The sequence below is a fragment of the Bombus bifarius genome, unplaced genomic scaffold (assembly GCF_011952205.1).
Source record: "Bombus bifarius isolate JDL3187 unplaced genomic scaffold, Bbif_JDL3187 scf7180000009145, whole genome shotgun sequence".
Taxonomy (NCBI): domain Eukaryota; kingdom Metazoa; phylum Arthropoda; class Insecta; order Hymenoptera; family Apidae; genus Bombus; species Bombus bifarius.
The window spans coordinates 1,181,801-1,199,685 of NW_022884930.1; the positions used below are offsets into that span (position 1 = coordinate 1,181,801).

A 17,885-nucleotide genomic window follows, 5' to 3' on the forward strand; every position below is an offset into this window, starting at 1 on the left:
TTATGCAATGGAACGATATAGCAATGATAAATGATATTGGTCATTCGAGATAACCGAATGCAAAATAAACGCTGATTCATCGTCGCGGACGTTTTCGAAAATACGAGTTAGCCGGAGGAAGCAATATTTCGGCGTACTTAAGGTAGCTCTCGGAGAAGTTCTCGAGCAAATAATCGAAAGAGAGTAACAACACTTGCCCTAGCCATCTTCAGAGGTATATAACCCTAAATCTAAGTGCCCAAGTGTTTCTCAAACGTTGGTATATTGCGTATCACGGTTATAACCTCTGTCAAGGAACAGGCACGAAGAAAAACGACGTGCAATATTAAATTTGGATTGCTCGGCTAACTAAAGCTTCCTAAACCTGTGAAAAGAATAGTCTGCGAAAGGGAATATCTTTCATTTAGAATTTTCACGGTGGAAAGAAAATATCTCGTTTGCAACTTTCACTATGAAAATAATTTTACTCTCATTTCGAAATATAAGACGTACGTGTACATATGTATGTCCGAAGTAAAATATGTTATATAGATAATTCATGAAATTTTCACAAAGTTCGTGTTATTAAATATTTCGATAACGATATTTCGAACTTTCTTGAGGCATGTAATATATGTAGATACATAATCTGTGTAAAATAGCGTGTATAAAATATTTAATTACAGGGAGCAAGTAAATTAAAAACTATGTTACACGCACAGAAATTCAGAAATAAAAGAATTTATGAATCTACGCATAGACGTAATAGTTTTGCATTCTACTGTATCGACGCGTACATCGTTAATTTCGTTTCTTGTTCTATAAATCGACTACGATGAAACGACTCTATTGAGACAAAACGCATCGAACAATACGCTAATTGAGCTCTCTGTAACTTTTCATTCGACATTTATGAATTCGCCCGCGTAACAGAAAAAATATTTTCGCGGCATTCGATTGATTTTATTTCGAAAATATGGTTACTGTCCTCGCCGAGTTGTGAAAAAGTTTTTCGGCAAAAATCCATTTCATCAATTTCATAGACAGCCGTAATTGAATGTTTGTTTTTCAAATAAATTGATAAAATAAAGTGAAATTGTACGCGATAAAGACACTAGGTTTGCATACGTAGAATTGGCAGCTCCAAATAACATGATTTGTTTTCGACCCATCGATTGTTGCTCTCTGCCGTATGAAAAATTTAGTTTTCAAGCATTTTTTTTGTTGAAAATTTCGATGCTGGACATGTAACGTTTCTAGGTCTCGTTTAGATTATCTTGCTACCTGCTTAATGCAAGATCTAGACCATTTAGATATTGAATCTCTGGATCTAGAATTAATTGCCCGAGGGAGGCAATATCTAGATCTTCCACATCTACGTAGGTCAACGCCACGTATCAAACGCTGACTCTATGTATCTAGGCCTTCATAGAAATATTTACATTCGCTAACTATAACGTAAGAATAATAACATAATGATACGGCATAACGGTAATTAGATACTTGTATGACGTAACGATGATATAATTTATAGGCATTGTAATATAATAATAATTGTGACGAACGATGAGACGTGTTGGTTAACACTAGAACTACCACATCAGTCAAATTGACTGGCCTTATAATTTTATTTTAAGATTCCTAATTTCTGTTATATTTTCTTCCACAATGATGTTACGACTTTCGCAACGATAACTAAAAGAATGATATAATGAATTTTATTTCGTTTTTTATGTATTCAAACTGAAAATAATTTTGTATCAAGGCTATTTGTACCAATAGCAGTCAAAATGGCTGGTACTTGTCAAAGCGTAAAAGGGTGCTGCGATCTGTTTATCGAACCCCGATTAATCAGTTTCCTCGTTTTCTACAACTTGCCACGCGTTTTTCAAATTTTTATCAGATATCAGATATCGGGAAAATTCCGGATCGATCGCTAGATCGCTACATGTTAACGCCAGAAATACCACTCCAGTGAAAATGACTGATTCTACAATTTTATAAATGTGTCAACCCTCGTTTAGATCGACCATGGACCCAGATGGATTAATAATACCAAAAATGTACTACATAACATGGAATTCCTTTTGTAAGAAAGTAATAAATCGATAAATATAAAAATATTCTATTATTACGTATTTTGTAAAGTCCGGTCATTTTTACTGATTTTGGTAGGAATAGCTTCCTGTTAACTATCGGTAGTTCTAATGTTAAATTAATAACGAGACCAGTTGGTTTCGTCAAATAGATTTACAGATATTTTTCAAATGTAAAATACAGAGTTAATCATAAGCGTTGCTCGCTCGATGCTATTCGTTACAAGGATACTCGATACTGAAACTAATTGTTATGCTGATTCGCTAGACTTGTTATACTTACTCCCTCGACTGATGATCTCGACGACTGATGTCTGGAGAACATGGTCGTCTATTTATACTCTTCGAGGGAGAGGGGGTTCCCGGAAGGTTTGAACTTGTCTCCGGTTGACTCTTGCACGTAGCAGCGACATTGCTTTGTCCAGAATTTGTTTATTACATTTTGTGCGTCGTAACTGTGTTAATCCCCTGTGGCAAAACAACGGCATGACGCAAAACAACGTCCTATGACGCATGTGCCGCTACATAATAATAATAATAATAATAATAATAATAATAATAATAATAATAATAATAATTGTTGAAGTGGTCACCACTTCTAAGAAAACTCTACATCTGGTCTTTTTAGTTTTCTCAAGCACCGAAGCCATCGACAGCGTATAGACGAAAGACTGGGACGAAGGCAGATCATAAACAGTAGATAGGCGTTGGCTTCGGGGTTTTCAGTTATATGGTAACACTGCTAGCGTGCGGATCTGGAGCAGCTCGAGTTGTATTCCTACTTGTACTTACACTTCTGTATGAAAATATATTTTCTACCTTACAATTTATCCACGCGTTTCTCTGTTCATACATCTGATAATCTCAACGATAATAATCATTTCTCGAATTTATGATAATATGGAAATTCTACATAGTCGACAATTTTTCTATGCCACTCTCTATAAGAGCGTTCGAATGCTAATCGAGGAAAAGAATTTGGAAGAAATTTTTTGTAAAAATCTTCTTTATTTATAGCTAAGAATAAAATTGTTTCGCCCTGCGGATAGATCGTTTTTCCATACTGTGATTGAACATTGTCGCCGCTTAAGAGAACGCGCGATAACAGAACATTCCTCGAGTGTTTTCTCGTCGCTGTTTCAAATATACTCGTAAATTCGTTTACGTCATTACCAGTCGGTGCGTCCCGTAAATCGAACGAAAGTGTTTCCTGTTGGATAGGCTACGGTATTTTAAGGGCGCGTAATATGGTCCGCGACTGTTCCATTCCACATCTTCGGCGAGGGTAACGGAACTCTGGAAGAACGGTCGATCTGTCACGAGCAGACGCTTCACCAAGGGTGCAACTTGATTTACACTCTCTTCTTGCCCTTCTCTCTTTTCTCTGCGCGCCAAAGAAAAACCAACGATTTTTCCAACGAACAAGAGGACTACTTGGAGATTTTAAGGAAAGACAGAACGTGGTACATTCAGCTCTTCGAAAACTCTCGATAACTCTGACCATGATTATATTGGCTTCATTGTGTAACAAAATTGCGGAAACATTTCTGGTTGGTATCGTTCCGTTGGGTTTCTTCCAGTGGGTTTGGGGCTGTTGAATTTCCTTGTGTTATAGCTATATCGATCAACTTTATTGACGTATCGTATGTACCCATCAGCTTTGGAATAATATATAACAATACATTCATTTTGTAACACGTATTTTGTAGTACATTTTTTCCCAGGGCTTTGATTATAAAATTACGAACAAAAAAGCTGGAAATGATTTTATTCTCTTAGTAAATATTATTACAGCTACGTATTATCGTTGCGAGGTTGATTTTCCGCATGAATCGTGTTTCAATGAAGTTTTTCACTTGGTTCTGATTAATTACTCTGCAAATACCATAATAAATACAATAGTGCGCATGTACTTCTTCCAATTACTATAAATAAAATGATGTACGATCGGCCAGGAATATTTGTCCATTAAAATACGAATATCGCGACCAATGAACAACTAACCTTCTTCCCATTATCATCTCTTTTTCCATCATAAGCACAGGATATCAACGACGAAATCTAGTCAAAGTTCTCAGGCTTCAAAGCCACGAGCGGAGATTGAATGTATTCCACGACGATTCTCTGGAACGGGTCAACGACCCACGAGTAGAATAACAATCCATCCAGCCGCCATTCTTCACAGGTTTTATCCGCCCTCGAGCCCCGCCGTCTTTCCGTTTCTTCCTCGACCTTTCCGTTTCCTCTTCGCTCGTCCTTACCTTCTTATTCTCCGCTCAAAGCAAACTCCTTTACCTCTGGTCATTTTCCGTGTTTGCCTGAAAAGCCAGCAAAGAGCAACCAAGCTGCAAGAAGCCATTCGCGTCTGCTTTTCGTTAAACGATGAAACCACATCGACTTTGTGGTTTTCGTTGCTATGTGAGATCGTTTCTGCTTTCTGTTTCAGCGTGAAGACTGACATGGGCGCCAGCGGCGCGATATCCAGGCTCTACATTGCCAACGCGAATAAAAAAGACAGCGGGAATTACAGTTGCGCTTTGGCGGATGTCGCGGCAGCTACCACGGTCTCCGTCCACGTGTTAAACGGTACGTTTGTTTCTGGCCAACATTCGATTACTTTCGAACCATTATATTCGCTGTTGCGTACCACTTTCTATCGTCTTCTTTTTTTTAGTCTTAATATAAATTCTCTTGATCCTTTCTCAAATTGGTTAACTCCAGCTTTTCATACTTTAGCGTCGAAGCTCTTGATTCACCCCGACGTTATGCATAACAATTTCATTAATTTTCTCTACTTTCTGTTTTCCGAACATTATGAAATGTATACATTGTCTTATTAAAAAATGTGATCAAATAATTTACACTTATTTATGAAATTACAATATACAGGGTGGTTGGTAACTGGTGGTACAAGCGGAAAGGAGGTGATTCTACGCGAAAAAAGAAGTCGAAAGTATAGAATACAAATTTTTCGTTTGAGGCTTTGTTTCCGAGAAAATCGGCTTTGAATTTTCGCTCGGTACGCGTGCGGTACGTTATAACGGATCTCACTGTAGATCGTTGTCTCGATGGAAAAATTGAAAAAAAAATTGTTATTCTATATTTTCGACTTCTTTTTTCGCGTAGAATCACCCCTTTTCCCCTTGTACCACCAGTTACCAACCACCCTGTATATTCGTGAAATGTTTCTATAGATGTTTAAGCATTTTCGCAAGCGTGTGTGCGTCATGCATGAACTGTCGAAAATGTAAATACGTGTTTGTATAGTCAATATTTCAGTAGCAGATGTGTATAAGAATGGCAGCCATTATGATAATTTGGTTCGTTGAAAGTGAAAGTTTGTAAACTGTTGGGAAAATTTGTAGATATCCTTCGAACACCCGAATATGTTAATATTATTGAAATTCGAATATTTCCTGCGCAGAAAGATAATTTAAAATTTGTAAAATATACCTGTGAATACTTAGATACTTAGTTATTTCTCGCGGAATGCAATTTCATTATTTTATAATTCCTTCACTGTTTTGGTCATGTACCGTAAATTTCACTATTTTTATAGACGAATATCTAATAATTAAATCGATAGCTATAGGTGTCAAAAATTTATAAAATCACTCGATCGTTCAAAAAATTGTCGATCTTCGAATTATTTAATTGCTGAATTAAGTAAAAGATAAGAACGACTAACGATATTTCGATCGCTTTCTAATTGTACATTGTACAAGCTTATTACCATTAAATAACATTGATATACTTCATTTTATACGATTACACAGGTACAGAATTCAGAAGCATTAAGGCAGTTTTTCACAATCAATCATAATGTCGACAGAAATGAAGATTTAACCATGATGTATTAGTGAAATGTCGCTATTCCGAATGACAGTAGTGAAGCAAAATGATTAACGACACAATCAACCAGTGCATGACACGAAGTCATTATAAAGTGATTAAAATTCCAAAGTTTAATCGTAAAATATAAATATGGGAAGGATACATTCGTTTTAACGACGATTGCACGATTACGATCGCTAATAAACGTCAATATATTATTCTATTTTATAATTAAGCCTCTAATTTCATCATTACAATGGATTAAATAATTTAATTTCTACTTTGAAATAATCTTTTCAAATTCAATATAACTATTTTATTCGTATATCTATGTTTTTACATTTTTTAAGATTTCTACTTTTGAAGAACATTTACAAAAGCAAATTGTCTTGCACATAGTTTAACATCGGCGATGAAAGTGTCAAAAATTCCAGTTATACGATACAAGAGAATAATGAGAACTTTTAAATTCGAATAATTATAATAATTTTTGCAATAGGAGGAATTAAATTTTGTATCTAAAAAAAGAAAAAAAAATATTTGTGGAGCTGTTATTGTCGACGTTTCAATGTCAAACTATTTGCCTTCGTTCGCGAAATTTCAAAAACGAATATTAGGACGGAGTGTTGGAAATGAACTGGCGGTTGTTTGAAATAAACTGGCTTTGTGTATTAGACGCGTCGAATGGTTCTGTGTGTCTTTTGCGGACAACTTTGAATACACGTCAAAGTGAATTACGCGGCATAGCCGAAAATTATGCGCAACGACCACGCATATTCCGCGTTTAATATTATGTCGCATAAGTAAACAGAACAAAAACACGCGAACCAGAAATTATGCGGTATTTCCACGTGGATTTGTAAATTCGTTTACAGCCGTGTGAATTTATACAAAACAGAATTACACATAATTCTTTTACTTGTTCGTTCTTTGTGGAAAATTTAGAAAAGCTGAGGAGCACGGATCGTGGTGTGTAAATTTTAAACGAAAATGACACAGATTTTGAAATTAAATTGAAATTAAATATTTGGAATTAGAATCTTGATATCGATTTTAGATAGCAGATGTCCAGCAGATAGATGATTTTTATCTTGCACAAGTTGTCAGAGGATTCTGTTATAATTAAAAGCGTTCCATTTGTCTGAAGCAGAAAAATTTTATTATTTCATTTATTATTTCATTTTATTTATTAATTCATAAATGTGGTTCTTTTCGCACAAAAGAACAGATCAAATCAACGCAACAAAGACTCGAATGATAGAACTTTAGATATTAATTAACAAATTATTCGACTTTCCAAAGCATACGAGCCATTTAATAAGCATGTAGTATCATACTTCTACAATCGCTGTAAATGTTTCAATTGGAAAATGGTTTAATTGGTTGGAACGTAGTAATTGAAGGTTTTCAGGCAGATACTTGTTTACCGCAACTCGATTTGCGGAGATTACAACGGTCAGCCTTGGAAAAGACTGGAGAGCTTAATCTAACGCGAGACAAGCCACTGTTCGATAACAATGTTTCGTTTCGCTATTGTTGCTTACGAATTCTTTGTGCTTTTCGACCGTACATTGAAACAGCCTTTTTATATAATTAAATTCTCATAGTTCGCAGAACAGACATTTTGAAATCGTTGATTTAACGTTCTATTTAAAGTTCTGAATTCCGTTTTTCGAACGAATAATGCTGCCTTTGAATTTTAATCGCAGAAAGACAAGAAATCATTGAAAATTGTTTACACATATTAATTATAAAAATGTGACGAAGTTGATAATCAACATATTTATACCATATTTACAGCAATGTGGAAAATTGTTTTCACATATATGTCGGGTTAACGTTAGGTTTAGGGGCGTGTAACGAATCCTCGTTCGGACTAGCCATCGTTGTTGTACAATAGAGATTATATTTACTGGTATAAATATTGATTTTTACAAAGTTTGACAAATAACCGTGGTGAATGGACATTCGAGATATTAAAGACAATGTTCTTAGGTTCAATAACGAATCCACGGTCAACGGGGTAACTCTTTGTTAAACGTAGAATATATTTCGAAGCACAAAGTAACGTTTGCTGTGACGCTCGGTATAATACTGCGCGTAAAGGCGATGCGAAAACTCTGCAAGGTGATCGCAAGAATAAAAGACTGATGGAAATTTTCCTCTCCTTACGATCGCGTTCGTTCGTTGCATATTGGCCGGGGATACCAACAAAATTCCAGCCGCCGTTGCTGGGCAGACCCGCGTAGAGCTGACATTGCTCCTGCCCGGGGTTTGATTGTTAATACAACGTGTGTCCCACTTCTCTGTTAGGTAAAAACGTTCATCCCGTGACCGTGGCTACGTTCGGCGACCAGTCGTGTCACCTCGAGCCCAAGCCCACTGTAACGAATCTCGGGCAAACATAATCGGATTGAATCATAACAACTACCTCTAGGTTTTATTATTTAAGTGCAGCTATAATAAATACTCTGGACTGAAGTATTGGGAATCTTCCCAAAAATTGCAAAAGAAAGGCCCCGATGTCCTTTCATCTCCGACATACATATATAAGAAAAATGTGAGAAAGTTGCTAATCGAGATACCTAGGTTGCGTTACTGTATTTATAAAAGAGATACGGGTTAAGGGTGTACATTATTTTAACGACACACTGGGTGTACCATTCATTACATTGTATATTGCGTTACATTTTCCTCTTGTTCAGCGTTTCCTCTGGACTGCGTCCAATTTTCTAGAGGGACCATCTGTCCTTTTTCCTCTCCCATCTTCTTTTTCCTCTTACTCATATTAAACTTCAGTATCCTGGAAACTGTACGTGGAGGGTAGGCGTGTCTCCACCTGCAACGGGGACTTTGGTTTTAAGAAACTTTGTAATTTCGTAACTGACGGCGTATTTATGGCGTTACTAATCAAAGCTCTTACTTAAGAGTTTTGAGTTAATGGCTCGTGGATCATACAAATTTTAAAACGATGTTTCAACCTAAAGTTTTTATTTTGCGATCGTGAGCAAATTCTATAATTCTTCTTTATGAATCCTTGTACTTGCTTCCGATATTTTCATCGATTTCGTACGACACTTTTGTCCGGAACGATCTTCCATTCAACCAACACACGTCCGAAGCCAATCATTTATCGTAAATATTACGCATAATTGCGAAGAAGCTATGAAACGATATTTCAAACATTTCAGCAATATCGAAGAAAATGATACGGGAAAGCACATACGTCGACAACGAAGTATCGTACGAAAGAAATTATATCCTGTATTCTCGATTTATTTTTTCACCTAGGAATCGTGTCCTTGTCAATTGCACTATGATTACTGCGACATCCCGTGGAAGCGACGCATCCATCGAAGATAGTAAATGGAAGGTTAGAAGCACAACTATAATATACAGCACGTTTGTTTAGCAGTTTATCGAGCAGGTGATCTATCGGGTGTGTGTCTCGGTTAGAGCGAACGCCGGGGCCTCTGTTTCTCACTGATAACGGTGTTTGGGAGGCTCGAAGGGGAACGAAAGATTATAGCCACCTCTCGCGCGCTACCGATAGAATTTTCCAAGCTTGTGCACGGTCGATAATTCATTCTCTATGGCTTCTCAACGACGTCGCTGTCTATTATTCTTCTTTCCTTTTCCTTTTCGTTCCATTCTCTCTTACCCCACGTCGTTTTCGTGCCGTTTATGAAATCCAAGCCCGTGGAATACGGATGAGTAATCGAAGAAGTTGAGAAACACGACACGGGGGCTCATGAAGAGTCTGCCAATGACGGCTCGCTCGATTGCTGTTCGCGGATACCCGTTTCATCTCGATTTTCATTTCCCTCGAGACATTTACATAACCGACCATGTCATCCAACGGGGAACTGCCGCTGCAAGAAAATAGTCTACCGTCTGCTGTTAAGCACGCCGGACCGGAAAGCCACTCGCCGATGCAACCGAACAACTTCCGATCGAGCTCTGTCGCGCAATTTCCGTTCCACTCCTTGTTCATCGTTTATACCGCCGACTTGGACTTTTCAAGAAGTCCCCGCTTCTTCTTGCGAAGCTGCTTCGGCGAGTAATTGTTTTGCGAAACGGAGTTTCACGATCGAGGAATAGGACGAAGATCGCCATGTGTATCCTCGCGAGAATATCTCTATGCTGCTTCGAGATACGATCGTCGAGGATTTCGTGGAAATTTTTAATTTACAAGGAAAGTAACAATGAAAAAAGTGGTAGAAACAGTGGGAAAGATCAGGTATTTCTTTCTAGATTTCGTAAACATTCGCGTTTATGAACTGTGAATAAAATATTAACCTTTTTACCACCATTTATGCTGAAGTAATTACCTGCAGAAAAACTCTATATCTTTATTTATGTATATTCATGACCTGGAGACCGCTGTTACGAAGAGAATAGAATTTAGTGAAATAAAAATATTCTAAATAAGGAGAGGTCCGTATTATTGTGCCCTTGAATATAAATTACGTTTTGGGTTACAAGGTCTAGGAACAAAAGAACTAATAAATAGATTTCTGTTTATGTTCTTTGTGGCCTTTAGCTAAAGCTGTAAGGTTAACATTTTTGCTAATGTTCTTTCGCTATAAATATATGAACGCACACCCTATTTTTCCATTGTATTATGACACTAAGAAAGTAAGGATTTGGATCAGCATAAAGTTATACATTATATTTATACCTTTATTTATTTCAATATATTTTCTATTACAAATTCATCCATCCGTTCTTCTATCAGTCAACCTCAACGATATAAATTGAACTCACTTTGTAATTAGCTGATAAAAGTTGCAGCAGAGTATACATGCGTATAAAGATATTTCTTAAACTGCAAGCAATACGTCAACTCGTTGCACTACGAGAATTTTCTTGATTCGATGGACCAGCAACTTCGATATTGTTTCTATATCTATGATCGTCGTGTGTTAAAATTATCATGATTCTTTGCTTCTTCTTTTGTAATTACATCAACGCGAGTAGAATGTGTATATTATGTTATGACACACATATTGTACGTTGTGACAACCATGCACGCAAGAATATTTTACAAAAACATCTACAATTTCACAGATAATAACGCAACGTCGAATACAATGCCGTTGTCGAATTTGACAGTTCCTTGGCCTGAGCAACATGTAACTGAAAAGCAAGGTGTAGATATACTTTCATCAGAGTCCCAAGAGGAAATAGTGATAACTCAAGAAAATGTAGTTGAGCCACCTTCGAATGGTTGTTCTCAGACACACGAAATAGAAGTACGTGATTTGAACACGTCTAAACATCCTCTCTACTTAAGACTGCACGAATCAACGATTCGTCTTTTTTAGAGCATATATCCTTGCACATTCGGAATTAGTAATGGTACTTCACCTTCAGCATTTGCGTTAGAAGAAGCTCTCTATTATTCTTTTCACTTTTCTTACAATTTACCGTTAATTTCTGTCGTTCGAAAATGGTATCTCACTGGGGGTAGCCATCCACGTGTTACTTACCAATTAAGCTAGAAAAATTTACCAACTGTCCAGCTGGACAAATTGTAAAGTATAAATTAAATAATACAAAAAAAGAAAAAAAAATTCTGTCGTAAACATATATCGGTATCATCGTACGATATTATCTCACCACAAAAGAACGGAACGACGATAACAAGCAGATACTTTCTGACCACCGCTTGAGGGGAAAAATAGCACAGGACGATTCTGACGACAGATCCGAGAACTTGTGATTCGTGAAGTGCGAGGCCCCGAGCTCTTTGTATCGCTAAGTTTCAAATTTATTCTGTCGTTCGTTCGCTTCGCCCTCGTCAACCGTCCTTTCTCGTTCCTCTTCCGGTTTCCGATCCTCGAGGAAGCCACGGTGTTTCGTATGCGGCTGGCCCCTTCCTCCTCTGTCACCGGTGCTCATGCATGGCGTATTCATGGAAAAGTTCTTCGGAGATATTCAGGCCGACTCATTTCCCTCGCCGAGTCTTCTCCTTTCGACTGTGCCGCGCTTTTTCTTCGCTCCCTTCCTTTTCACCCTCTTGCTCTTCCAGTTTCGTCGCGATTTTACTCGAGATTCTCTAGATTTCCCTTTTTACCAGATCGACCTTTGAATCCTTCGCTTTACGCACGATCCGCAAAGCTTTGTATCATCGCGTATACGCGGAGCCCTTGTCTCTCGACTTCGATCCATTTTTCCCTAAGTTGCTTGTCTCTCCGTTTACGACGGATGATATCGATGCAGTGGAGAAAGAGTGCCTTTATCTCGTATCTCTAGCGAAGCGTTTCTACAACCTGGGTACTCGAACCGGTGATCGATGCGCTCTGTTATTTGTGCGACGCAGCACGTAAGTTGCTCCTTTTCGGCCACTTTGTTTCCTCGCGTCTCTTTTCCTTGCTCGTGAGTTATTCGCCACGCTTTGTCTTTCCAGATCGTTTCGTCGGAACACGCGTTACGTGAAACGAAACGCGTAGATAATATATACGATTTCTGAGATCAAAATTGCAACAGTAGTACTACGATGTTACCCGACTGGATCGACGCACCACGTGCGTCAGTAGATTGTAGTAGACGAACAGACACTAAGCTTCATGTTCCTCGTTAAGTAGGTATACAATATTCCACTTATAAACGGCATACGCAAATTTACGTCGGTTCTTGAGATTTAAAAGGCAACAGTCGCGTCATCAGTGCTAATTAGACAATTAAACCGTTACGACATACCCGTCAGCGAATATTTGAATTTATGTAACGTACGGGTCTTATGTACGAGACTGAATGTATCACAGAAATATATTTGACGTGAAAAAGATGCAAAATTTTGTTCCGTATTTCCTATAATATTCAACATTTTCGGGTTGAGAAATTTTCTAATCCATTATCAAAATTACCGATTCGAATAATCTGCATCTCGTAGTTAAATAAAAATAAAACACGGAATGCTCGCATCCACTCCATTTCATTTCGGAGCGCGTTGCATTTCTCGGAGCTAAAAAGCTGAGCGGCTCTGTGTATCCGAGTGACTTCCTGCCAGCATCGAACGACGTTGCCCCAGATTTCTCAACCTCTCTTCCTCCTCCGCTTTTGGAACAACGTAAGCCCCCGGTAACTTTTGTATCCGGAGGAAAATCGAGTGTAAGTCGAATCGATGAGGCTCACCGTCTCACACGATACATACGCCGCTAAACGCGGGCTTTAGATCGGAAGATAGAAGTGGCTTTTGAAGTTTCCAACGAAGAAGGGTGGAAACTGCTTCTCGCGGGGCTTTTCGCGGCTCGGACAGCCCGGAAGTATCAGAACACCAGCCGCGGAAGTATCGTGCATTATTTACCATGGATTACCATGAGTCGAGTCAGCGAGTCGACCTGATCATATTCGCGGCGAAGCTTCCGTTTTTTCAAAGAGACGAGGCGAATAACGAAGACCTGGAAAACGAGACTATTTGTTCCGCCACAGTTTTTCCGCGTCACGGGGAACACCGTGATTTAAGAGCGTCGAGTCGAAATTGGATAAAGCGGAGAGAGGGAGGTATAAAGATGTGAGATACGGATGATTGACAGACGAATTTTGTATCTCAATTATAAAATCACCCAGATATTTTCCATTCTTATTCATATGATGCTGGTTAATAATATTAGGTTGTCGGAAAAGTGTCTTTCTTTTACAGACACGTCTTTCGCAACGGCGTATCTTTATACAGACATGAAACCTAATCTGTCGAACGTTGTGATCTTTATTTTGATAGAACAAAATGGATCATACGTAATTCGCTAAAATAATATAAAGCGGAAAATGTTGTGCATCCATTACTTCCTTACAAAACGAAAGAAACTTTTCGGACGACCTAATACGTTTCAAATCGCTTGAAAGCTACAGTCGCTTATTTTATTGTTTCGGGTGAGGAGTAAATATCGAGGTATAATTTAGCGACAGAATATTTCTTACAGAATAGAATGGTCCGCGATAATTTTTCTATTACCCGTATCGCTTTCTCGTCGCTCCGTTTTTCGATAATCGCGGAATTCTGTGATTAATCTCGTTTCTTGGGATTGTAACCTGGTCCTGTTTTACGAAGGAACTAAAGCATAACTTATCTTTAACGATATTCCATCGCAGTTTAAAGAATTATATTGTTCCAATTTCGTACCAACGTATTCGCTAGCAGCCAACGGCGGCGAATTCGCAGTCTACTCGCGTGCACCTTGCTTTCGACAAAACGACGAATCTTGCCGAAAACGCGAGAGAGTGGTACGACGTGGAAATTCCGTGCCTCGATTTCCGGCGCGAAAATGCTCGGACGATTACGTTTGCCACGGCCAGAAGGGTCGATCGTAATTCGCATGTTCTCCAACTGTCGTTTTCACGAGAAACGCGACTTGGTCATCGTAGATGGACACACGTAGAACGCGTGGACGTTTGACGGAACGTTCGTAGACCAGTCAATCTACGTGCGGAATTCTCGAAAGACTGTTTCGGGGCTTCGAGTCTACACTGATTTCGAATGCGACTCGCGACTGCTCGACTACTTGTCAAGCAAATTCGCATTACTTCCAGCATTATTCTGGCCGTCCTTGTAGTTACCTGCATACAACACCTCAGGCAATAACTCTGCGCTATCCGCGTCTTGCATACACATCGCTCTCGCGCGTCTTCTCGATCTAACGCGTCCAACGCTTTTGGTGATCGAGCGAGAACACGACAAAACGAAGATACACCGCTTATGCAGGTATATATGTATTAGGACCGTTCTTTTACGTCGTAGATTAGCCAAAAAGAAAAAAAAGAAGAAAAAAGGAAGAATTAAGTTGGAAGAGTCGTTTCGTCATAGTTAGCAAAATTATTCGATAAAGTTTATTTTTGTTATTATAGGAAATAAGATATATTGCTAGTAATACTTTCTTGTAATTCAAAATTTGCTACATTCTGGCAAATCGTTTTTGCCATATTCTCGTATCTGGGCTTCTCGAACTAACCGAGAATTAGATATCGAAGCTTTAGACTGTCGTTTCGTAACTGAATTCGTAAAGCCCTCTAAACTCCCACTTTTAATTTAGAATACACAAATATATTTAATATTCATCTCTGCATCTCCATTTAGATTGCTCCGATCTCGCTAAATCCTCCAACTATTTAGCATGCGAGTATCTCCAAAGCTTCGTACACAAAAATCTCAGTAAATCTTTTAATTATTCGACGTTGAAGTACCTGCAAATCTTCATGCAGGAAACTGCATCACCTCCGAACTAATCCGCGATAAAATCTGTAACAAATTTACCGATTGAAATATCGTTTTCTCGACAAAAGCTTCCGGCCGTAAATAGCACGTCTATGAACCGCGAAACGAAATTAATTACGCGATAATACACGTCGCTCGAGTATTATCTTTACGCGCTAGACAACGGTGATAATTTACAGCGCATAATTATACGTTGTTTGTCGAGTATCGTGTACAGGTGCGCCCGCGAGCATCATCCTAAGGTGGAAAGAACGGTCAGGGATGGTTTTAATTTCGATGCAGCGCCATCCCGCCACTGTTTCCTTCTTCTCTTTCTTTTCTTTACAATTAATATACATTACCCTTGGGGTACGTGGCGGTTATTAATTAAACGTGAACCACGCTGCAGATGAAACACATTAGTCGACGTTATCTGCCCGAGGGTTTCGACGAATCTCCCTTGTCCTTACCTCCCTTTCTATTTCGCCCCTTCTCTCAACCTCGATTCTTATCTTATTCTATTGTCTCGATTGCTGGAAACCTTCCGTGAAACTATCGTGACCGGTATATACAGGGTGTCGCGAAACGGGCGTGGCTTTTAGTTAAGTCGTTTAACCTTCAACGTCTCGAAATTTAATCTCCAACTTTCCACGGAATAATCAAACTCGTTGCGTATTACGAAACAGCAGCGATCTTTGATACAGCAGCGAAGAAATGAGAAAAATCGTGTGCTTTAAGTCCGGCAAGAAAAAATATCGAAAACGAGAATATGACTCGAATCACCCTATTTTATATAAATTTCACCTAGTGAAAAATTCATTGTTAATGTTATATAAATTTTTATCTGCGTATATTATTTATACATAGAACATTGTACGTAATCTGTTTGACGTGGAATAGCGTAGGTTTCGTGTCCGTTCTTCGGACGCATTCTACCGACATTTTCGACGCTTCGATTACTTCAATAATACTTTTCATGCAATTGTTTCGTTTTAGATTAGATGTGTATCTTGACAGAATTTCGTAGAAATACGAACAAAGCGGTTGGATAGTGCGTTGGAAAGACGCGTCTGTTCAAATATACTTCTTCAAATATACGTCTGTTCAAATATACTTAAATATACTTCTCGTGAAAAAGACGTCGTTTGTTTCGGTTCGTGAATCTTGAGAAACACAAAGTGTAAGATAGAGCTAAAGATTAGTCAGCTCGTCCGTTCGTCTACTAACGCAATTTCTAACGTAAACCTAAATCGTTTACGACCCCAACAATTGACTTCAAACGAGATTTTTGTACATGAATATCCCTCGTTATCTCGACGCATCCGGAATCATACTTTGTAAGTATCCTTCAGATATTTCGTGACTTTCCACGGTAGTTGTCAATGCCCTCGAGTCGTTTCGAAAACTAATTTGCCGGTGGAACATTTGAAGGGTTGAAACGGGCTAATTCGAGGGCAGAGGGGAGAATAGGGGTGCCCCGCGGGCCACGTTTAACGAATGAATTCGACCGTCATTCGAGCTCGTAATGAATCGTTTTGCGATTATTATTATTATCGTTTTAATCGTCCCGCGGTTTCTCCCCGTGTGATTCCAGGAGGGTAAATGCCATTCGTTGACGATTTACGGATTTAAATGGAAACGCTTGCTAACTCTATTCAACTATACTGTTTTCCAACGGTTTACGGACCTATATTCAACTTGTTAATGATTTCGATACCAGTTTTGATGAGTTTCCAGTTTTATTACTGCAATTACAGATATGTCGAACTCCTTTTATCAAAGTATCCAAATTAACACGTTTCAAAACTTCGTTCCAATAAGTTCTTTTTTTCGTTCGTTTTACATTAAAATATAAACTATAATATATAATATACGTCACAAATAAATAATATAAATAAATAGTTTTAGAGATTATATAAATTCGATACGAATCTTTCTAAAGTTTTGCGAACGAAATTTCGAAATAACTTCGATATAAAGCAACTTATTATCATACTTGGTACAGTTGCTCGTTGTTAATCGCGCGACTATTTTTAATTCACGCGTTACGTTCGTATCAATTAACACGCGTATAAGGAAATTTCAAGCACCAAACTTTCATCCAGAATTCTCAACTTCGCAATTAAATTTCGAATAACATTGCGTCGAATGTTGCATCTCTAGCAACTTTTATTCTAAACGCACAAGCGATAACAATACAATTCTTAACGAGAACAAATAAAATCCTATTTTACAATAATTTACGACGACGCTTTCTGCGATTTTAATTCTCGATGACGATATTCCCGCTACGAAACCTCGCTTAAAAAGAAAGGTTCGAATAGCGGATCCGCGAAGCGTGCGCAGCATTGAAAAGAAGCGCAACAAAAGAAGCTGAACAACATGAAAAGCTCGAGAAACGTCTATCACGTTGCATTTCGTGGCGTTGGTCCTACTGCTGAAACACGGGTACCCGTTTCCCGAACGCCGGATTCGTAAAGATAATTGTCGGCTGCACACCACGATGCCCGAATGGAGGTACACGCTCGAGAAGAGTCGAGTGGAAGTGGGTGGAAGGTTCGCAAGTCGCCGTAAAAATGGAAGCAAAAACGTAATGAAAGCCGAGTGGGGAGAACGAGAGTCGGGTGTAAGCGGTTGAAGCGAAAGCAAAAAGGGGCAAATAAAAGGCTAAGAGAAGAAAGAAGCAGAGAGAGAGAGAGAGAGAGAGAGAGAGAGAGAGAAAGAAAGAAGTTGAAGACGACGTTAAGGCGTGAGGAAGATAGGAAAGGTCTCGTTCTCGA

The 17,885-nt window shown here is 38.6% G+C and overlaps 1 protein-coding gene across 1 annotated transcript in view; it reads left to right on the forward strand.

The window, feature by feature from the left end:
- LOC117213970 (peroxidasin-like) overlaps positions 1-17,885 on the forward strand; it is a 343,899-nt gene that overhangs the window by 315,099 nt on the left and 10,915 nt on the right. The window contains exon 8 of the mRNA XM_033459723.1: positions 4,522-4,661. Coding sequence (XP_033315614.1) covers positions 4,522-4,661 — 140 coding nt within the window. The remainder of the gene's footprint in view (positions 1-4,521; positions 4,662-17,885) is intronic.